The following is a 23,995-nucleotide window of genomic DNA, read 5'->3' as shown; positions in this document are numbered from 1 at the left end:
ATAGTACATTTCAGTTTTAGTGTGTGCAGTATTAAGAATATTTTCACTGCTTTAACTTGCCATCCCCTCAGGAAACTGAAGTAAAATGCTTTTTTAGTTCACTCTCTCCACCACACTAAATTCCATTTTGCCTCACATCACACAGAAATTGCAGGTCTACTGCTGTCTAATTCATTCAGTTTAGTTGTGCTATGTTATGTCTTCGGTGATCAACTTGTGATTAACCAAAATTACATAAACAACCTCAATGAAGCAGCAGTAGACCAACAACTCCTATATGCTGCCAAGTAAAATTGAGTGAAATTGGTATTTTGTCAATTGAATATCGTGTTCTGGAGAGATTTAGATGCAAATCTGTCTAGCAGCAGTGTAATATGGTGGCACATATTCTCAATGAAGAAGGCTACTTCATACAAACAATAATGTTGTTTTGTTGTTTTGCTTTGCTTTCTACCTTGTGTGATACACACATAGGCTACCTTATGCAAACATTTCGGTGTTACAGTTTAATTGGTGTCCCTTTCCAGATGTAAACTATTTATGTTTGCAGATTCATCACTTTTTCCATAGCAACAAAACATGCCCCTACCAAATAAAGATTCTTATTACTTGATGCCAGTGTCATTGTAAAAATAATTGATTTTAATATTTGTGTAGCAACACACATAACCAAACATATAACCAAAAATCATCTAAAAATAATTATAATTTATGTCATCAACGGGATTCGAACTCTTTTGAATGTAGTCAAAAGGTTGGTCACATGTATCTAACTGAGCCTTTCAGGACTACATATGAAAGGGTCTGTTTTAATATCTTTCAGTCAACATGTTTTGCTGTGGTTGTGGACTCCTGTTAACGTGTTTCCATACTCATGTAAACTTGTTTACATGTACTTGCGTGTAAACTTAAACAATTTAACATGAGCCTATGTACTCACATTAACATGTTTCTACAAACTCTCCCACTGATATTTTCTCAGAATAGCTCTTAATGACAAAACAATGTTCCGCTAATTAGCATACATTATAAATCACAGTCTTTTCTCTGTTTTTTTTTTTCAAAACGGATTGTAAAAAATCAGGCTAAATAAACAAAACTCATACACAGGATTCGAACTCACAAGGAAAAGATTCACATCATAAGACAACATATTACCCATCTTACTGAGCTACCTAGGACTGTTCAATGCTATGTAGCTTTTTGTAATTTTATCGCAATTAGCCAAATCATGTTCAGACATTGTGCCTTGGACTTGTTTTAACTTGTGTCCCATGCTCACAAATGTTCATCTAAAAATTTCACAAAAATAAATACTATATTGCAGCATAATATCATCATTGTATTATTTTTTGTAAAATCATAATGTACATGTGGGAGCATGGGACACAAGTTAACACGAGTCCAAAGGCACAAGTTAACGTGACACTACAACTATAAAAAAAATGTATTTGTCCAACTGCGATGAAACATCGTTTTGTCATTTAAAACTATTCTGAGAAAGAAAAAAAAAAAACAGCGGGAGAGTTTGTAGAAACGCAAGTACATGAACACAAGTTAACATGAGTCTGGAAACACGTTAAAAGGATTCCACAACCACAGCAAAACATATGTTGACTGATAAAGATATTAAAACAGACCCTTTAATATTTAGTACTCAAAGGCTCAGTTAGATACGTGTGACTGATATATGTGACCAACCTTTTGACTACACAAGTTCCAATTCCGTTGTTAACATAAATTACAATTATTTTCAGATTAATTTTGGTTATATACTGTTTTGCTACACAAATAAAAAAATCAATAATGTTTACAATGACACTGACACCAAGGGTCCGTTCTTCGTACCTCGCTTAAATGATCTGAGATGATTTGCAAAATCCTGGATCTTTTAATCTTAATAACTGATTTCTAGTTAATTTAGTTCTACAAACAAGTTCGCAAATCAGATTAAAATGTCTGGATGAACTGATCTGAGATCACTGTGTGTGTTGTGAAGGACAGATCTATCGATCCTCAAAATCATGATCAGCAATGCAGCAATTGGCTGATGGCACAGCGGCGTAATGACATCATCTGATTAATATTCAATTATCCATGTGAGCAAAATTACATAAAAATTAGCAGTAAACGGCTTGTTAAATATGACACGCAATAACCTTCCACATTTGTTATAAGCTGCAGGCTTTACACTTTCATGTGTCAAGAGTATTCATCATGTATTTCAATGCATATTAATGTATATTTAGTTCAACATTTAAAGAAGATTTTCTTTATTATAGTAGCCCAGGCCTACTCAAGTTTATACAGGAATAACTGTACAAATTAATTTTGCATCAAAAAAGCATTTTGATTTCGGTAAAGGTGTCTGCAACTTTGCTAAGCATCAAATCACTGTCATATTAGCGGTCTAAACACGTGCATGACTGCATAAATTATCCTTTTTTTTATGTCGAATATTGTGCATGTATGCGTATCTAAAAAGTTAATATCAATAAATTTCTTTGATATTTTTATCTTTGTATTTTTATTTCTGAGTGCAGATTGCACAAGTTTTCTATATTTTTACTTTATATATGAGCAATTCCAGTGTTATGGATGTGACATTTGCAGTAAAATCACATAGAAAGTACATATTAACATTATATTGAAGCACCGGTTTATATTTTACAGAAACACTGACCACAGAGTAAAGGGACCAGAAAAATATCCATCTGTAAATATGTTTTGTACTTAAAATGAGTAAAATAACCATGCGTTATGGATGTGACAAAAAAAAAATCTGCAGGTTTACAGTATACAACATACTTTGTAGAAATTCTGTGAATTAAACCGCACAATCCAAAAGAAACAATGATAATCAAAAGGATAAGAGTTGGCTATAAAACAAAGATGATTGATTTTATTTTATTTTATATTTTCACATTTAGGAGGAAAAAGTGTTGTTATGGATGTGACATCTCTCCATTCTGGATGTGACAGATGTGAAATTGCCACTTGTGTGACTTTGGTAAATCAAATATAATAGTTTGAAAACATTGAGAGAGACATTTTTGAGTATTTCTAAAGTAATGTAAAATAGTTGCTTGCCCAAAAAACCCAGAAATGGTTTTCATATTTGGGTGAAAACTTAATTTTTTTGATGGCAAGGTTGACATTTGCATGGAGTTGCTCATATACAGTATATATACATTTACATTTTTCCCATGTGTATAACTACTGTAATAAAATAAAAGCATTTGGGTTTGAGCTACCAGAATTATTGCTATGAAAACAAGTCTCAGATGAGTTTTGAAGAACGAAACGATGCTGGATCGTGCCAAATCGTCAATATCCAAATTCAGCTAATTTGTTTTGTTGCTATGGAAAAAAGTGATGAATCTGCAAGCGTGAATACTTTAACGTTACATCTGGAAAGGGGCACCAGTTTACACGGACACCAGGTAAACTTTAACACCAGCTTTCAAAATCCCGATCAGTATGAACCAGCAGGGTTTCGCAGGTTATAGTGTTTTAAAGTTAAAGTTGAGGAAATGTACAGTCTCGTTGACATAAACATGCTGCTAGTAAATTATTTAACGTTAGCTGATAAGGTAGTCTTGACATTCAGAACTTACCTTTCTTTGTGCAGCTTCAAGTGTCGAACAAAGTTGGACGTTGTGGCATCTCCGTCTGTAATCTTCGACCCGCATGTTTTACATACTGCAATTCTTTTTTTGTTGACCACCTCGTAATTTTTATAGCCAAACGAAACTATCTTCGGTATCATTTTGCAAACGGATGAGTGGACGTTGTTGTCACGTTAGATCCTGTCGAATCAAAACGATCTACGGTACTTTACTTTGATTGGACGAGGTGCTGAAAGCGCGCATAGACGCTGTCGAATCAAAACAATCTAAAGTTACAGTGCTTTTGATTGGATGTTGTGCCGAATGCGCGCAAGCTCTGCACACACACACACCAGACACACACACACACGGGCACTTATACAGAGAGCGGTCCTTGTCAACATACCTTTTATCTTTGGGATTTTGTGTGGGAATTAGCAAGTCTTTACAAGTCAATAGGGGCAAGTCCTAGTCAAAGTCCGAGTCATTTATGTTCAAGTCCAAGTCGAGTTGCAAGTCTTTTTATATTTTGTCAAGTCGAGTCTGAAGTCATCGAATTCATGACTCGAGTCTGACTCGAGTCCAAGTCACATGACTCGAGTCCACACCTCTGATATATGCATGCGTGAGGATAAAATGTCTCAATGAAATCCCGTTATTACAAGAAAATACATTTTTATAACATAACCGAGTGACCAAAAGATACACGAAATGCTCACCGGCCCTGCACGCACTGCTTGACATGAATGAATCTATTAATGATATAACTGTGCTGTTCTCACGGGTGGTGTCTTGTATTGCACTGATGCTTTAGACATATACTGTACCTTATTATATGCATACGTCATGTTAATAGCAAAACCATTTTTTTCATGAGTAGCGATATTAGTTCACTCAGTGCCAGCCCTTTTGCGATGGTGTACATGGTGTTAAATTTTACATTTAGCTGCTACTTGCACGGCAGATAGAATCTGGCGATTAAATAATCGATTTAACAGAACCTCTCGTGCTAGATGTGGCTAACAGTTACCTGAAAATTTCATCCAACAGACTTTTTATAGCGGACTTGAAGCCAATGGAAGTCTTTTATCGACTCGAAAAGTGTAGATGGTAGATTAACATTCAGCACATGATCACTACTAACATGTGTCATTATTTGTAACTTTAGATGGTTTCTAAAACAAAATCTGTAAGTTATTTTTATTGTCTTCTTCAGCGCTTTACATTTTCGCTGTTGTAGCTCTCGCTGTCATCCCAAGCCAGAAAGCATTGACTGAGTGATTGACAGCTGACATTAACCAATCCATTCGCGTTCAGTTTTAGAGCAGTGGGCCAATAAGAGGAGCGCGAGGGCAGGGCAAGGATTGTGGGCCTTGTTTACTGCAGCAAGTTGACATGACAACTGTTTAAAAACATTCCTGAGCACTGCTTTTCGTGTTTCAAGTGCAATGATGCGTGAATGTCTCCTGAATCCATGCATGTGGTGAACATTTTGCACTAAAAACTAGTTACAAACAATTTTATGCACTCGCACAAATGCCCACAAATATATTTTGAGGTTGCATAGATAAAATTTTGACCAAAATGGTCGCAATCTCGAGCCCTGCTGCAGACTATTTAGGAAAGTCAGTGTGTCATTAAACTTTTAACAACATTTCTGGAGATCGTAAATTATGTAGCCAGAAGTATGTATGGCTGCATTTTGTCTTTAAAACGAATGCTACGGGGCAGTATGACATAGTTATACACAGCTTACCTGTCACGTTACGTGATTTAAAACGGGAACAAAAGGTGCAGATCCAAGTCCAGATTTATTTACAATAGTGCAGCAAACAGAAAAACAAGGTGTCCAAAGTGCAAAGTAACAAATAAACAACAAACAAGAAACTATAACATAAATCAGAAACAGGGCTCAGTAATCACAAACTCGATATACAAGACTTACTAGATCATGGAGACAAGAAAGACAATCGACGCAGTGACAAACAGAGGTGGAATGGTTGTATAAATAGTCCAGGAAATCAACAGGAAACAGGAACAGCTGTGATGGCCAATCAGTGTAAGTGAACCGGGTGTAATGCGTGTGGTATGTATGGACTTGTAGTTCTTGGGCGCTGTAGTTCACTCTCAGAGTCTGTTGAACTACAGCGCCCTCAGGTGGTCACTGACAGTCATGACATTACCTCCATATGGATGTCTTTTCCGTTGTTAAGTTTGTCCTGTTAGTGCGCCATGTACATCAGAACGCAGAGAGGAGTTGATCATGACAACAGGTTTTGAGTCATAATCATTTTTTTACATACATACTGTACAGAAAGGAAGCAAAAACTGTCAATGTCCCAGTATCAACTGTTGCAACAACATTCCCAAAGTAACCTTCCCAGTACCCATTGCTGGGGAAGTTTTGTTGAACCAACAATATGTTAGAAGTCGGGATACATGGCTTTTAAGTTCATGAATACAAATGCTGCGCGAATAAGGCAGGAGAATAAAACTCCTAATGCATGCAAAAGGCCTCATCACTCATTGCCTATTATCACAGATAGTGGAGCCTTTGAAAGAGACATTACCGAAATGGGATGTGAGCCGAATTCAAATGCTGAAATTGTTGGAATTGTTGCCCACTTGAATTCCTCCCTCCAGGAAATACAGCTTCACCCAGATTAGATTTGTAGTTCAGAAAAGTTAATTTAGCCCTTGAAGACAGGTTTTAGATCTAAAAATGTAAAATGTGTCTGGCATTTATATGCACTGTATGAAGGCAATCCTTCATAAAGTTTTCTTCTTGTTTAAGTGCTGGTGAATTTAAAGCAATGAATTAGGATAGCAACACAATATATACTCAATTAAATGCAGTTATTATTATTTTGCTTAAATTATAACATTAGAATGATTTATTTTATGTATTTAATTAATTAAACATATTTGTTTATTAATCTGTGAATTAAGTTTAATACTTCATAATAACAAGGATGGTCATTAAAATCATTGATCATTGCACACTTTAAAGTAATTTACTTTTATTAATCTGCTAAACTTTAAAGTGACTAAAATATGAAAAAAAGGGAAAAAAAGCTATTTTTAGGTGAGCTTAAGCTGACATTTAAGACATTACACTACCTGATAAAAGTCTTGTCATTGATCCCGGTTGTAAGAGCAACAAATAATAACTTGCCTTCTAGTTGATCATTTGTAAAAGTGACAGAAGGTAGATTTTTCTGATGAATCTGTTGAACTGCATCCCAATCATCACAAATACTGATGATACAAATACTGCAATACTCATATTTCAGCCTGAGAAAGCAAAGAAGGTCAAGATTGGCCTGCCCAGTCACCTGATATGAACATTATTGAGCACAAGTCAGACCTTACTGTCCTAATTAAATAATTAAAAATCAAGGCATGATCATGTTTTACTTTGATAAAATAAGCAAAATCTAGATGCCTTTGGCTTTCATATAAGCCACTTCTGATACCAAATGATCAACTAGAAGTCAAAATTAATAAAACTTGGATGGGCAACAAGACATTTGTCAGGTAGTGTAGATCTATTTCCAACCATAAAAGAGGGTAAAAGCATGCAATGTTTTTTTATTTCTCTGGGCTGATAGAGATCAGAGCATAAGGCTTTAGCTTGTCATAGATTAATGAATATTTCAGCAGATGAAATCTGTTCTGTAAGCAATATGAAGTGGAAAAAGAGAGTAAGGGTGATAAATGAGTTCTTGCATTGACTTGTCACATGATACATTTTGGAATTCTCTCTTGCATCTACAAAAACTGTGAGTGCATTAATTTGAGGTCATCTCATAGATGTTTTTCCTCAGTCAGTGCTGAAACGGAGCTATTATGACTCATAAAGAGACCCAGCTCTTAAAACTTTTACAGAAATTACAGACGAAAACTTATCTGTCAAGAGTTTTTTTTTTGAGGTTTCATATCATCCAGGAATATGGCATTGAATGACTGATATTTTGAGCAAAGTTGAAAGGATTCTTCATGCTTTACATCTTAAAGGGATGGTCAAGAGTGTATTGGTTGTGTTTATGGGGTGCAAAGCAATGTGTGCTCATGCTTCATTTGTAAAAAATCATGTTATTGTTTTCCGAGGTTTAACGGATAAAAATGAATTTGTAGCTAAATTGTTAACAGTGCCAAACAGCATTTGCTGTTGTTTACATCCTTGTTTACATCCTCACTACAACATGCTGTTAACACTAGAAACTGTGTATGTTATAATTTAATTATAACAAATCAAAATGCTTGCAGGTTGTGACTCACAATCCACCGCTTCTTTTAATATGCTTGAAGCTGTTAATCGAATCCAGCACTGAACTGGAAGAGATTCTGGAAGCTGTCCTTTCTCAAATGCTACAGCTTTATCTTTTTATAATTCACATAATTAAAATTAAACTGTATGCACTTCTCTCTTTGTGTCGTGTCCTTTGGAAGCCCCAAATATAAAAGCAGAAGAAGCTCTGTGGAAATAGCAGCGTTTGGATGGCATTTTAGCTTTCTTTGCTATAACATAACAGCACATCTGGCCACGCCCCTGCGGGATTTGTGCGCAAGGTGAATGAGTGTAACCAGAAGCCCTTGTGATCTCACTAGCCCGGATGTATTTTTTTGTAGTCCCTAAATGCGTTCGCTGTAGGCTTTGCTAAGCTAACTCTGTAAAAGCCAATGACTGCGTCTGAAACCGCATACTTCCATACTATATAGTACGCTAAAATCAGTGTGCGAGCCGAGTAGTATGTCGGAATTTATAGAATTCGAAAATCAGTAGGCGAGCAGTACCCAGATGACTTACTACTTCCGGCAAGATTCTGAAGTGCGCATCCCATGCACGCTGCGCTATCCCATAATGCCCCGTGAGAGAATTCATGAATGGGACTGAAGCGACTGACGCAGGTAGGTCACGTGACCATGTCAAAATGGCGGATGTAGTACGTTCGAATTCCATTTATACAGTACTTTTTACATTCATACTGTATAGAACGTACTTTTCTAACGGCCGAGTAGTACGTTTAAATTCAAATGCAGTACCTACTGAGTAGTAGGCGGTTTCGGACGCAGCCAATGTCTCCTGTTGCATTGAACTTTGAGCATCTTACATTCAGAGATGTTGTTTATGTTCACACTGCTGCATTACACATCAACTAAAGTTTAAAATATGATATCGTAGTGGACCACCCCTTTAAATATTCTGTATGGTCAAATCCGAAGGAAGTTGTTTCAGTATTAAATGTCAGTCTTGTATGCATATCACATTGTAGCAGTGAAAAAGATTAGACACACTTTAAAAACTGTTAACGTGCATGCTGAGTGAATAACAAATCCCTTTTCTGCTATGAAAACATTTATTCGTTCAGAATGAGAGACATTTGATTAGCTTATTAAATGTGTCTTGTCCTGTGTTGTTTTAACAAATGCCATTACAATCGGTGTTTAATTTATTCATTTGTTTGCATATTTTGAGATTTTTTCATATTCTAAATAATAAAACTGAAGGATTTAGAAATCAAACGTTCTTTTTACCCCAATGCAATTTAACAGGGCACTATAAAGGCTAAAGAACATAATTCGTATATTTGCTTAATATTTACAGCTTATGGCTATGCTTCTCACTATGTATTATATCTTTTCTAAAACATACAATATTAACCTCACGCCCCATTCACACGAAGCTTCATCATCAACGCTTGACTGAAGGTGTGTCTGAAGTTGGGGCTGAAGCGATCGTCGTAGCACTGTCAGCCAATTAAATTCGGTCAGCAATAGGCCACTGTCTAGCTGATGTATTTGCATACAGCAATCTGATTGGGTGACTCATCCATCGGCGCTTGAAAAGTTGAGCTAGTCCCAACTTCTGCAGCAAGCAACGCCTCTGAAGCAGCTTCATACGCCTATGGGAGAAATGACTAGGAATAAATAACGTCAGAAAATGGTCAAACTACTTGCTGTACAAACAAGTGTTTGCATGACTATACAGACCAAGCAGAACTAGATTCTTAAAGTTTGAGGACAAACTTTGATGCTGGCTTGTGAACGCCTGACGGTAATAGTTTATTAAGTTTAAACAGTTTTAAAAAATATGAAAAGATAGATAGATAGATAGATAGATAGATAGATAGATAGATAGATAGATAGATAGATAGATAGATAGATAGATAGATAGATACATAGATAGATTAGCATGTTATTAGCATGATTCTAGCATGAATTAGCATGTTACTAGCATGATTCTTGCATGAATTAGCATGCTATTAGCATGATTCTAGCATGAATTAGCATGCTGTTAGCAGGATTCTAGCATGAATTAGCATGCTACCAGCATGATTCTAGCATGAATTAGCATGATATTAGCATGATTCTAGCATGAATTAGCATGTTACTAGCATGATTCTATCATGAATTAGCATGTTACTAGCATGATTCTAGTACAAATTAGCATGTTACTAGCATGAATCTTGCATAAATTAGCATATTATTTGCATGATTCTAGAACAAATTAGCATGTTACTAGCATGATTCTTGCATAAATTAGCATATTATTTGCATGATTCTAGAACAAATTAGCATGTTACTAGCATGATTCTAGCATGAATTGGCATGTTATTAGCATGATTCTAGTATAAATTAGCATGTCACTAGCATGATTCTAGCATGAATTAGCATGTTTCTAGCATGATTCTAGCATGAATTAGCACGTTGTTAGCATGATTCTAGCATGAATTAGCATGTTGTTAGCATAATTTTAGCATGACTTTGCATGTTACTAGCATGATAGATAGATAGATAGATAGATAGATAGATAGATAGATAGATAGATAGATAGATAGATAGATAGATAGATAGATAGATAGATAGATAGATAGATAGATAGATAGATAGATAGATAGATAGATAGATAGATAGATAGATAGATAGATAGATGGTGTGCTAGCATGAGTCAAACAAGCCAACCCCCGCTTCTCTACGATGTTCTGATGCTGAGATATAGCTGCTGTTATGTCGTTGCTAGGTTAGTCTGTTGCTATGGAGCTGATTGACAGCTTACACAAGCCAGCCTAATAATATAAGAAGAAAATATAATTTGCAACATCAAGCAGCATAACAAGCTGTTTTTAACGTCTAAAAATGAATGGAAGTGAATGAGACCGGAAGTCTCGAGCCAAAAAGATTCAAATGGTTGCACCCGCACGTACATGAAGAATAAAGTCAATAGTGTAAAAGCATGTTCATTACTAAGGAAACCAAGATAACCTATCAGAATTATATTTTAATTGAGCATCACAGTACATTTGCATAAGGTATACATACAGTACCGTCCTATCTAGTATTGTGAAAAAGCAAAGCTGAAAATTGCATTTTAATGTTTTAGATGATTAAGTATATGGTTAAAGTGCCACCCAAGTGTCAAACTTAACTGTTGTGAGTGCGGCGGGAGAGGGAACATATTGAAGTGTTAACATCTGTAGGATGTCTGTGAGAATTACACAGTAAAAGGGCTATTTCAGTACTGATTCTAGTTTGCTCTAAACAGTAACCTTGTTACTTTCTTAATTCAAGTTTTATATGTTTTGTTCTTTTTGTTAATTTAAAGTTATTTATATTAAGTGATGTTACTGTTTAATGCACTGATATTATACCCATTTGATTGAATTTTTGTTTTTGTTTTTATCACACACAGAATCAGAGTTCAGGACTGAGGCAGAAGTTTAAATAAAAAGTGACAAACTCTCTGTACAGCATATTGACATGCCTGAAATCAGGTGCAGCACAGCGCTGTTGGATAAATTGAAGTTGTGCTGACCAAGTAGAAGCACTTAGGAACAGGAGCTGCCGCATTTGCTAAAGGCCTATCATTCACTAGCAACTGCTGACAGCCTCGGGGTTATTAATAGATCTTGCCAAAATGAAAGTAAACACAACCTTAGCTTGAAGGAACTGTCTGTCTTCTTTAATGTGTCAGGTAATAATAGGCGTACTTAGTTTCCTCACAAAGATAAATTGGCAGAGCCTATAAGAGCACCAGGCTACTCTGCTACTCTCCTCTGGCTGAATGGAAAACTCATCCCAAGGGACAAAACAATTTGAAAAAATCTTGAGGAAGCTCTGGTCGGCAGTATTAGTCAGCAGAAGTTCCCTTTTAAAAATGAGCTGTTTAGATAATGAATTAAGCAAATTACTACAGTGCTTCTTCGTTTCCTTAAAGTTGGTAAGCAGTTTACCAGTCTAGTCTTGTATGTATGTTCTAAACATTTTTGATTTGGAACTTTAGGTTGTTTTCATACCTATACACTAGGGTTGGACATCTAAGCTATAATGCCGATCCGATACGCATCTCGATACAAAGAATACGATCCGATATATTAGCGATACATTTGTGACATATTTCGATGCAACACGATACGATTCACACCCATATCACGACACAATGCGATAATTCAGCACTAACTTATTAGATCAAGTTTATGAGATGATGTAAGAAAGGATGCTGTGCCATTGAATGAGTTTGATTATTTATTAACCAAGCAAAACCAAGACTTTTTTTACAAACTGGCTTTTCTCTCAGAGCCAGAGTGTCAGTTTACAGTAGAGGGCCATTTTAGAACATATAGCACATATTATTTAAGTATTTTCAAGATAAACTGAATGTATAAGTGCAATATATATTAAAAATATATATATTTGCACTCTTTCAAAATAAAGGTTTACCATTGCACACCAAGAATTGTGATTTAACCTTTCAACTATGAAAACAAGTTTTACAAAGATATATTGTGCCACTGAATATTCAAAACTTAAGGTGGTGAACTAGCAGTGTTATGCTGCTTTGAAACATCACTATCACTGTAAACAACAGGCTAATAAAAATATAAATAAATACAAATTAACAGGAGGAGGTGTTTAAAATCTTCGTTCTCCGTGACACTAGGCTGAAAATCTTTGTAGATGAACAATGCAATAGCATCCGTTAGTGGCGTAGAGCGCACAAAACTGTTGCGCATGGAAAAAACTTGCAATGCTTTTCTCACCACTTTTGGAGCTGGTAGCTACAGTTGAAGCAGAGCAGGAAGCCGGGGATGCAGGAGCACTGGAAGATGCTTCCACAACAACACCGTGGCGCCGCTTCAAGTGAGATATCAGATTAGTCGTACTGCCCGTGTATTTTACAGATGCGCGGCACATTTTGCAAATTGCATCTGTCCTAAAAAGTCGTCCATCTTTTTTGCAAAATTTATAATGTTGCCATACTTAGATTTAAAACTCAGTGGGGAATAAAATGTTTGTTTTGCTTCTCGCGCTTTCTGAGGGCGCTCCACTAGCTTCATTCGCACACCTGATACACTGAGTTGTAGTGTAAGTGTACACATCCGCAAGTCCGTTGCTTAGGCATACTTTATGTAGGTCGATTAAATAATGCGCCAAAACAGGTTGACAACACTTGCTAATAAATAAAAAATACATTCTATATTAAAAATATAAGCTGTATCTTGGAAAAACCGATGCATCTCGCAAAAACCGATGCATCTCGATTTGCTTCCAAAATTTCATTCATCCTCTGCTGCTCTACCGATGCACTCGCATCGTGCACGCGCATGACCGCGTATCGATACATATCGGTTAATCTTCCCATCCCTACTATACACTTGTTTTGGAGCCTGTCTTGTTTGCCTAGATAGCGCAGTTTGTTTGGCCTATGTGAATCCACCCCAAAACAATCTGTCAGACATTTTCCCTTTGAACCACCAGGTGGCAGTCTTTGTACTTTTATTTCGGAGTGCAGATTGCATATATATATATATATATATATATATATATATATATATATATATATATATATATATATATATATATATATATATATATATATAGTTAAAAAATATATATTTACTATTTTTCCAAGTGTATGTAACTAATGTAAGAAAATATTAACATTTGGTACATACTTTCAGTATCACCTTGGCTTGAATTGACCTGATCCAATCCTGTTTATATGAAATGAGCCTGCTCCAAAGCAGGTTTGAGTTACCAGAACTGTTGCAATGACAACAAGTCTCAGATGAGTTTTGAGAAATGAAAAGAGCCTGGATCATGTCAAATCGTCAATACCCAAATCCAGCTAATTGAGTAATCCATGTATGAAAAACAGACCCCAGGCTACATCACAGTGTATTATGGATACGTAATAGGCATATATTGCTATATGAATGAGAATTATGAGTAGGGCAGGATGTCATTCCCACTGAAAAATATGCGTTTCATGTTGAATACAAAAGTGAAAGCATGCTGAAATATTAGGCTACTGAGTGATGTCTATCCGTTAAGAAAATTGACCGAAATTACCATCTGATATTTTTTCCCTATTTTAATCTTATAATATTTTGTATTAGACCTATTGTTTTGTTCATTTCTGCACTGACACCTCGAAAGAAAGATCAACATTGATCTGCTTCATGATCTGACTGCAGTCTCAGTTCATCTGATACTTCTCTATAATTTCAACTTATAAAGCATCATTCTAGCCAACGTTTTTTTTTTTTAATTATTAATTTTACAACCCTTAACAACTGAAATGAGGCGATTTATGAGAATGCCTTACCTCTCTGATTTATATTTGGTGACTATATCTGTCGGTGTTTCCCAGAGATGGGTTGCGGCTGGAAGGGCATCTGCTGTGCAAAAAACATGCTGCATAAGTTATCGGTTCATTCCGCTGTGGCGACCCCAGATTAATAAAGGGACTGAGCCGAAAAGAAAATTAATGAATGAATCTGTGGGTGTCAAAATTGTAGCGCACCTTTTCTCTTATAATGTCCCACTTCTTGTTATCAATTAAAATATTAAAAATATCTAATTAAAATAACGATGTATGACAGCTGAGCGGAATCCATGGGAAAAATTAAATCTGAAACTGTGACTTGATCCATATAGAAACTTTGCTGTGTGAAAGCGAACCAAACCAAGAACAAAAATAAACATTGTAACAATTTTAGTCCCTGTTTCGAAACAAAAACAATCGATTTACAGGTGTGAAAGCACCCTTAAGGGGGTCGCACACCCGATACGCCTATTAGCGCCGTGACATGGCACGCACATCACAGTTGGAAGTATCTCACACCAGATGCGCACATTTACATGCTATTTAAAATAAAACTATAAATATGGCACTCTGTGGAGTGGCAGAAATATGAACAGTGTCCTGAGTTGTAGCTGGGCGCCGTGGACAGCCGTCGTCGTTAGAATTCTGAAATACATGGCGCTGTGAGGCGCGATGCGGCGAGTCGCCGAGCAGCGCATCCGGTGTGCATATCTCGCTCAAAAATAAAGTGCCATTATTTTTCCTATTTAAACCTGGGCTCTTCTTTAGTGTATAGCTCTGTTGTAGAGGGAAAATTAAAAGTTGCATTTCTAGGCCATGTGTACAATGGCTAAAGCAGGCGGAAATTATATTTGCAGCACCTGAAAACTTCAGTCTATATATCCAACTAAGTTACCTAACTGGGAACTTTTTTTAGGCACTGTGTAATATCATTGTGCCTGCTGCAGCCAAGAAGGTCACTGGTTCTTGCCCTGGCTTGGTTAGTTGGCATTTTTGCGTGGAGTTTGCTTGTTCTAGCCGTGTTTATGTGGGTTTCCTCGGGTGCTCTGGTTTCTGGTTTACACACACACATATATATATATATATATATATATATATATATATATATATACATACATACATACATACATATATATATATATATATATATATATATATATATATATATATATATATATATATATATATATATATATACACACACAGTGCATGTCTTTTAATAGTGAGGGAAACCAGAGCACCCGAAGAAACCCACATAAACATATATATATATATATGTGTGTATATGTGTGGGTGTTTCCCAGTGTTGGGTTGCGGATGAAAGGGCATCCACTGTGTAAAACCTATGCTGGATAAGTTGGTGGTTCATTTCTCTGTGGTGACCCCGGATTAATAAAGAGACTGTAGTGATTTATGTTGTCCACTAGGTGTCACTAACTGAAAACTATAACTGAGGTGCCTGTGTAAGCGAGGAAGAGCGTCAGGTATGGGAAAGCACACGGTTTTTGACCGTGCTACAGAGTAACTTGTTTGCTAGCCAGAAAACAGCAGTGTTTAGATATGTGCTGTGTATACATGGAGTGAATGTTATATTGACATGATAAAGAAGAAAAGAGAAGCAAAGATTGCGGCTTTTTTAAATTCACCTGCACAAATAAAGACATTCTGCTTAAAAGCAACTTTAGCATGCATGGACTCTGATTGCACGCGTGAAAAACGTGCTCACCCCCATTTCTGGCGATAACAGCAATGGAAGGCTGTTATAGAGACTAAGCCGAAAAGAAAATCAATGAAAGTATAGTTCCTAGCCATATTGGCCTAGAAAATAGGATTTTTTTTTATTTGCCAGTCTTAGTAAACAATGTAACTAAGGAAAAATTATAGGAAAATTATTGAAACTCTTTGAGTGAAATGTTAATAGTGTAATCCGATTCAATGATCTATGCTAAGCTAAGCTAAACATGTTCCCGCCAGGCTCAGATTTAAAACAAAAATTGCTAAAACTCAACTTTTAACTCTAGGGAAGTTGTAAAATTTGCTTATTTTTACAAAAAAACAGCAGACTGATTCCTTATCTTGTTTTAAGCATAAGCATTATACAACAATCAGCTCCTAGAAACTGCCATTTTAAGAGGTGTTGTGTTCAGCTGAGCAATATTTCAGAAACTATTTTAATGGCAATTTAGTGGTGAACCTAGTAGATACTACGAAATTAAACCTGTATTTTAAAAGCAGGTCTGCTCTTTTTGATAAAACCAGTGTTCTTTACAAAGGACCTCTGAAATGATTTTTTCCACAGGTGCCACCAGCTCTAAATGCGATGATATGTTTTGATGATTGACCACTTACCTAAGACCTGCAGGGGAGAGTTTTACAGGCTCAAGTTGCAGAGCCTATAATATCAGGACTGTGTGATGGAGGTAATGAGGCTGTGGAAGTGCTTTTATACAAGGCAGGGGAGCACATGCACACTTAAAATATGACAGGACTTTATTCACTTTAAACTAATCTCTGATTTGAATAACTGATTTCACAAAAAGAGTTCGTTTCTATCTTGTAAAGGATGATGTTTTCTGTTATGTTAGTCCTGGTCTTTCTAACTACCCATTTTCATCGGTAGAGTTCACTTGGTGTATTTTCTTTTGACACTGGTGCTTTATTTTAATCTAAGAGTTATCACAGGTTATGGATTATTTGAATATAGATATTTCAGATGCATGTTTTCATGTAACACTTCTAATGGAATTAAGAAAACCTCATTTTATGTTGGCAGGATTCAGTCGGGGTCGTACCTGAGCACTGGTTGGTTCACGCTTATTCTGGCAATGGACATGTGCAAGGAGATTCGAGTCTACGGCATGATCAATGACACATACTGCAAGTAAGACTGACATGCAATCTATCACTTGAAAGTGCTCTTTAAAGCAGCGTCACCTGCTTCCAAAATGTAATAGGATGGCAGAGCTGATAGAATAGCAAAGATGTGGAATTCATTTAAACATTGGGGGAAAATGACCACACTTGTATGGTACCAAATGGATATTAATGACATGGATATTTTATTATTTTATCATATACAGTTGAATCAAAATGATTAGAGATGTTTAGAGATATTTAACATTCCAAGGACGTTTTCACAGTATTTGCAATATATACAGTGCTCAGCATAATTGAGTACATCCCATTTTATCCATTTCTCAGTGAATATAGGCAATGTAATTTTGGTGCATTTAAACGAAGCAGATTTATTAGTCAAATATATTTATTAAAATAATATTTTAGTCATCAAATATATTTAGAAATTGAAAGATAATACAGTTAAATTCAAGCAAAATATTGCAAAAAAAACTATTAAATTAATAAATAAAATTACAATCTACAAAATTTCAACTAAACGTTTCAATTGTTTTGCTTTTCTTGATTTTTCCTCTTTTTTAAATTTGTATTTAATAATTTTCTATAACATATACATTTGGGTGTACTGGTTTTTGGACTGTTATTGTATGTTATTTTGTTAGATAAGCTTCAGATTTGGCTTCAGTACTGACTAATGTATATGCACAAATAGTTTCCTATTAAAACATGGATTTAAAAAAGAGATTTGTGAGGAGGTTACTTATTTATGCTGAGCACTGTATATATATATATATATATATATATATATATATATATATATATATATATATATATATATATATATATATATATATATATATATTTTTTTTTTTTTTTTTTTTTTTTGTAGAAAGTCCTATTTATTGTAGTTGGGTTTGAATAAAAGTAATTTTTTATTTAAAACAGCAGAAAGCCAAACAGTATTTCAAACTGCCAACAGGATCAACAAATAGGATGCAATCACAAATACTCCTGTAGATTTATGTGAGATCCATTGTCTCAATTACCTAAAACATAATAGTTGTTACAACCATAGTGATTGGCACTGCCTAGAGCTGCACGATTCTGGCTAAAATAAGAATCGCGATTTTTTTGCTTAAAATAAAGATCACGATTCTGTATATGCAAAATAAAGGTATGGTAAATACAAACATACAGTATGGCACAACATCGATAATAATAGTATGTGTAGGTCTACTGGTTTTTATAAATAATTCTATTCTACTTATAATAATTATGATGTTGAATTAATATGTTTGAGATATATGCTTGCAATCTGTCATATTAGACAAATTTATTCACTGGTAAAATCAAACATTTGCCATTATCAGATTATATTTAACATATAGGCTAGAGTAGTTATACTGACATTGTAAACATTTATTTTCATGCACAACTGTGGGTTCGCTATGAAAGAAAAAACATATCAAATGCTTGCCGTAATCATAACTCTAAAATGCGATATGATCATTTAAATAAAGTGCACACTTTGGGTTTCATTTTGACTTCTAAGTGCTTGTTCATACTTCACGCGCGGCTCCCAAACGATCACTCTGTGCCACAAACAGAATATTATTTACAACTGCATTACCTGTTACTCGTAACATATGCAGCTTCTGTTCACTAAAGTAGACGCGCGCGTCTATCATTAAGTAGAGCGCGTGCGCGCCCTCTCTGTAATAACAGCTCACGGTCAGCAGCTCACGTCATGTGTGATTTCCCGGCCGCGAAAACATCATACAAAAATGACAGTTTTAGGTGAATTATACCTTATAAATAAATTATGTGACTCATTCAACATCATTTGGAGGTGTCAATGTCACTGAGCAACGTATGTAAAACAATGAAAAGACTTATGCAGCTGCTTTATCTTCTCTCCTGAACTTGAAAATATGATTGACAGAATCGTAGAAATGCTGGATTAAGATCGTCTAGGGGGTCGAATCGAGATCGCAATCTTTTAACGATTAATTGTGCAGCTCTAGTACTGCCTCAGTTCTATCATCCACAGGCAATTTATGGGCCAAGACAGATGATAATTCTTCAAGAGACCTTGAGTCAAGCATCCTTCTTCAACTGCTCTACAACATGAGGGAAGCATGTGCTGTAAGTGTTCTGGAATAACAAAGAGCCTACAGCATGGGTCCTTGGGACAAGAACCAATTCTTCTTCTACAACCCAAGGCACGTGGACACCATCACATTACCCTGATGATGCAATATAGTTACACCATAGGGAAAACTCCTTGGTCTTGAGCCTCCACTGAATGAATCTCATAACAGCAGTCCAAACAGTATCCTAATCTGCCAATAGGATCTACAGATAGGATGCAATCACAAACACCCCTGCAAATTTATTTGAGATGCATTGTCTCAGTTGCCTAAAACAATATAGATGTTGAAACAATAATGTTTGGTACCGCCTAAGTGTTATAACCTACAGGCAATTTATGGGCCAAGACAAATTATAATTCTTCAAGAGACCTTGAGTCAAACATCCTTCTTGAATTGCTCCACAACATGAGGGAAGCATGTGCTGTAAGTGTTCTGGAATAACAAAGAACCTACAGCATAGGTCCTTGGGACAAGAACCAATTCTTCTTCTACAACATAAGTCATGAGAACACCAGCACATTACCCTGATAATGCAGTATGGATTACAACATGGGGAAAACTCCTTGGTCTTGAGTGTCCTTTGAATAAATCTCAGAACAAAAGCCCCAACAGTATCCCAAACTGCAAACAGGATCTACAAATAGGATGCAGTCACAAACACCCCTGCAGATTTATGTGAGATGCATTGTTTCAGTTGCCTAAAACATGATAGATGTTGAAACAATAATGTTTGGTACTGCCTAAGTGGTATCATCTAAAGGAAATGTATAGGCCAAGACAAAATATAATTCTTCAAGAGACCTTGAGTCAAGCATCCTTCTTGAATTGCTCCACTATATGGTGGAAGCATGTGCTGTAAGTGTAGTGGGATAACAAAAAACCTATAGCATGGGTCCTTGGGACAAGAACCAATTCTTCTTCTACAACACAAGTCATGTGGACACTAGCACATTACCCTGATAATGCACTATTGGTTGCAACATGGGGAGAACTCCTTGGTCTTGAGCGTCCACTGAATAAATCTCAGAACAAAAGCCCCAACAGTATCCCAAACTGCCAACAGGATCTACTAATAGGATGCAGTCACAAACACCGCTGCAAATTTATGTGAGATGCATTGTCTCAGTTGCCTAAAACATGATAGATGTTGAACAATAATGTTTGGTACTCTCTGAATGCTATCATCTACAGGAAATTTCTAGGCCAAGACTAAATATAATTCTTCAAGAGACCTTGAGTCAAACATCCTTCTTGAATTGCTCCTCTATAAATGGTGGAACTATGGTGGAAGCATGTGCTGTAAGTGTAGTGGGATAACAAAAAACCTACAGCATGGGTCCTTGGGACAAGAACCAATTCTTCTTCTTCAACACATGTCATGTGGACACCAGCACATTACCCTGATGATGCAACATGGGTTACCCCATGGGGAAAACTCCTTGGTCTTAAGCCTCCACTGCAAGAATCTCATAACAGAAGGCCAAACAGTATCCCACTACTTGTCACACTCAAATAAATGTTCTGAAGGATCCAAGTACGAGTGAACAAAAAGTATTTATTTGACACAGTCAAAACAAATGCAAGGAATGAGTGCGGAGCTAGGGCTAGGAGAACAGGGCAGGTATCAGGCAGGAAAACAGGATCCTGTAGAAACTCCTCACGGTCCTGAGCACAGACAGATAGCACACATAAGCACACGTAACGAATCGACAAGGACACACAGAAAATGTCACCCATATATAGGCACGAATATGAGCCTCAGCTGGCGACTAATCAAGCTAGCTGAGTGCCGTCATAACACGTGATTACAACAAATACACGTGGAGAACAAAAACAAAACAAACTCACATGATCAAACAGACACTCCGGAAGAGCGCACAAACCTGCAACCGTAACAACTACTCTTAAGCACTTCTAAAATGGCTATTTTTACTCATACTTTGAGTAATACTTACAAAAGATACTTTAACTCTACTGCACTACATTTTTAGGCAAGTAATTGTACTTTTACTTGAGTTTGATTTTCCAGTACTCTTTCCAACGCTGATTATACCGACTTCAAATCACCAGAAAAACAACTATATGTTGATGAAGTGACAAATCTCAGTTAGATTTGCATTGCATGTAGGGTTTTTTTCTTTCTTAAAAAAAAATAAACAAACAAGCTAGCAAGCAAGACAAAGAGATAGATAAAGACTTAATAGGGAGTGCTATTGTTGGAGGATTAATAAGGAGTGTAATTATGTGAATAATGAATGTGTTTGTAACATAGCTATTATTTACATTTTTTTCAAGCCATTTGTTCATTCCACTCTCCCTAAACAATGAGCAATTTTCATTTCCCGGCAACTCCCGGTCACCTCTAAAGATTAGCAAATGAGAAAACAGTGGCTGCAACAAAGTCGTTTTGATAAAAGACAGTTCAGCTGGGAAGTATCTATTTTAGCATAATGTGCTGAGTTGTTGTTGCAGTTGACCTTGCTCGATCTCTTGTAATTAAAATTCAACAGGTGCCACTGGGAAGAAAAAAAGGCAATTTATTTGTGGGCAAAAAAAAGAAAAAATAATAATTAAGAGAACAAAATAAAACAAATAAATGCCTTTTAATCTAGTATTTCTCTACGGCAACTCTACGGAATCAAAGTTTCAAAGACATTAACACTGCTAAATACATCATAGACTTTATTGTGCATTATTTATTATAAATTCTTTTGAAATTCTTAATATGATTGGCTGAAGAGTAAGCATTATTTACGTTGAAATGGACAGGTAGTTCTAGTCAATGTTGTTGTTTTTTTTGTGCTCAGAACTTTTGAAAGTGGAAATAAAATTTGGAAATGGGTCATAAAAAATATGCTTTTAGTATATTTTAGTAAACTGTAGATTACACATTGTAAAATGAAGTAAAAGTCTACATATGTAAAAGTAGGGTTGGGTGATATGTAAGGGGAAAATTAGAAAAAGTTAGGACAGACTGTAAAACGCAAATAAAAAAAGAAAGTAGGGATTTCCAAATTTACTCTGACTTGTATTTTATTGCAGACTATATGAACACAAAATATTTCAATTTTTGTCTGGTCAACTTCATTTCATTTGTTAATACACATCCTTTTCTGTCATTCAGACCTGCAACACATTCCAAAAAACATTAGGACAGGCTATTTAGGGCTAGTAATCAGGTATGTTGGTTAAATAATGATGTGATTCAAAACAGGTAATATCAACATGTGATTGTAATTATGATTTGGTACAAAAGAAGCCTCCAACAAATACGTGAAAACAATAAACAAATAAACCAATATTCAGCTTACAAAAAAAAGTTTATCCAGTGTTTCTTTTAAAAATTGTACTACGGAAGCTTGAATGATTCAGTGAAATTACAGAATACGTTTTTTTTTCTTTCTTCTTTTAGATCAGAAGGCTACAAGAAGGTGCCATACCACTACTATGAAGCAGGGAGCCGTGACGAATGTGCAGAATACCTCCTCCATGAGAGTGCTCCTTACGGCGGCCATCGCTTTATCACTGAAAAGGCAGTTTTTGCAAAGTGGGCTAAGACGCACCCCATCAAATTTTTCAGTCCGGAGTGGCAGCTGTCGTGACCCAGACTCCCATTCTTTCCGAAAATTCCCTAGCGCTACCACCCTGTTGGCTAGTTCCCACTTCATCACAATGTAAACACAAACTTGCTGTGCAGTGGCAAACAAATCATTCCGATTTGTGATTTCAAACTGCAGTTTTCTGAGGAAAGTAACTACCCTACACCATAAGGAAACATCTAACCACATTTATCGAAACTGATGTCGATTGTTGCATGTTCTTATTTTGTTCTCACCTGGAAAGTCAAGTAGTTAAACATTTTTTCAGGGGCACATCAACGAAAACACATTACAAACTTGTTCAATCTTTTATCACTTCAAATGTATTCACATTAGGGCTGGCTGATATTCCAAATTGTAAAAAAGTATATTTCGGCATTTCGATTATTTTTCTGTTTATATAACTTGGTCTAAAATGGCTTATAGGGCATTCTGCGTCTAAAATAAATTACAATAGAATAAAACAATGTAAAAGCAGTGCAGTGGAAGGCAAAAATGCGCTCTGTGGAAATAGAACGGAATAAATTATATCATCATAGTACCTAGTACTGGTGATAAAAATAGCTACACTGAAACGGATGTGCACATAAATAGCTGGACAAAATTTTAATAAATAAATTAACAGAACTAAATTTAAAAACTAAATACTGCTTTCCTCCCAAAATCTATATTAGATGTGCTATTAAAACATCATGTGCATCCCAAATCTCATACTTGTACTATTTACAACAGTGTTTCTTAACTGGTGGGTCGTGGGAACATTTTCAGTGGGTCGCGGGATGTGTGATCAAAAAAAACAACACATTTTAATTTTAAACTTATTTTGCTTATATCCGACTTTTATTTTGAAATGCACGTGCGACAACTGTACCGTTTGACATGAAATTTCAGCGCAAGTACGACCCCGAATATGTAAAGTGTGGATTTACATATATTGACGACGAAAAAGGCTTAAAACCTCAGTGTGTCATATGTAGTGAGGTGCTCTCACAAGAGAGCATGAAACCTTCTAAATAAAAATGACATTTAGAAACCAAACATCCCAGTTGCAACAACAAACCTGTGGATGATTTTCAAAGAAGACTCCCATAGCTGAGAGCATTACAAAAGAGCATTGTTCAAAACAAGTACAGGCACAGGCCAAGAAAGCCCACACAAAAACAGAAGAGC

The 23,995-nt window shown here is 35.9% G+C and overlaps 1 protein-coding gene across 1 annotated transcript in view; it reads left to right on the top strand.

Annotated features, from left to right (window-relative positions):
- Positions 1–23,429, top strand: part of st6galnac3 (ST6 (alpha-N-acetyl-neuraminyl-2,3-beta-galactosyl-1,3)-N-acetylgalactosaminide alpha-2,6-sialyltransferase 3) — a 160,387-nt gene extending 136,958 nt beyond the window's left edge. Inside the window, 2 exon segments of the mRNA NM_212625.2 lie at positions 16,991–17,098; positions 22,639–23,429. Coding sequence (NP_997790.1) covers positions 16,991–17,098; positions 22,639–22,828 — 298 coding nt within the window. The 3' untranslated portion in view covers positions 22,829–23,429.
- The last annotated feature ends 566 nt before the right edge of the window (positions 23,430–23,995 follow it).

Source organism: Danio rerio, chromosome 2, assembly GCF_049306965.1.
Source record: "Danio rerio strain Tuebingen ecotype United States chromosome 2, GRCz12tu, whole genome shotgun sequence".
NCBI classification, from domain to species: domain Eukaryota; kingdom Metazoa; phylum Chordata; class Actinopteri; order Cypriniformes; family Danionidae; genus Danio; species Danio rerio.
The sequence above is the reverse complement of the archived record's forward strand: the minus strand, read 5'-3'. Positions and strand labels throughout refer to the sequence as shown.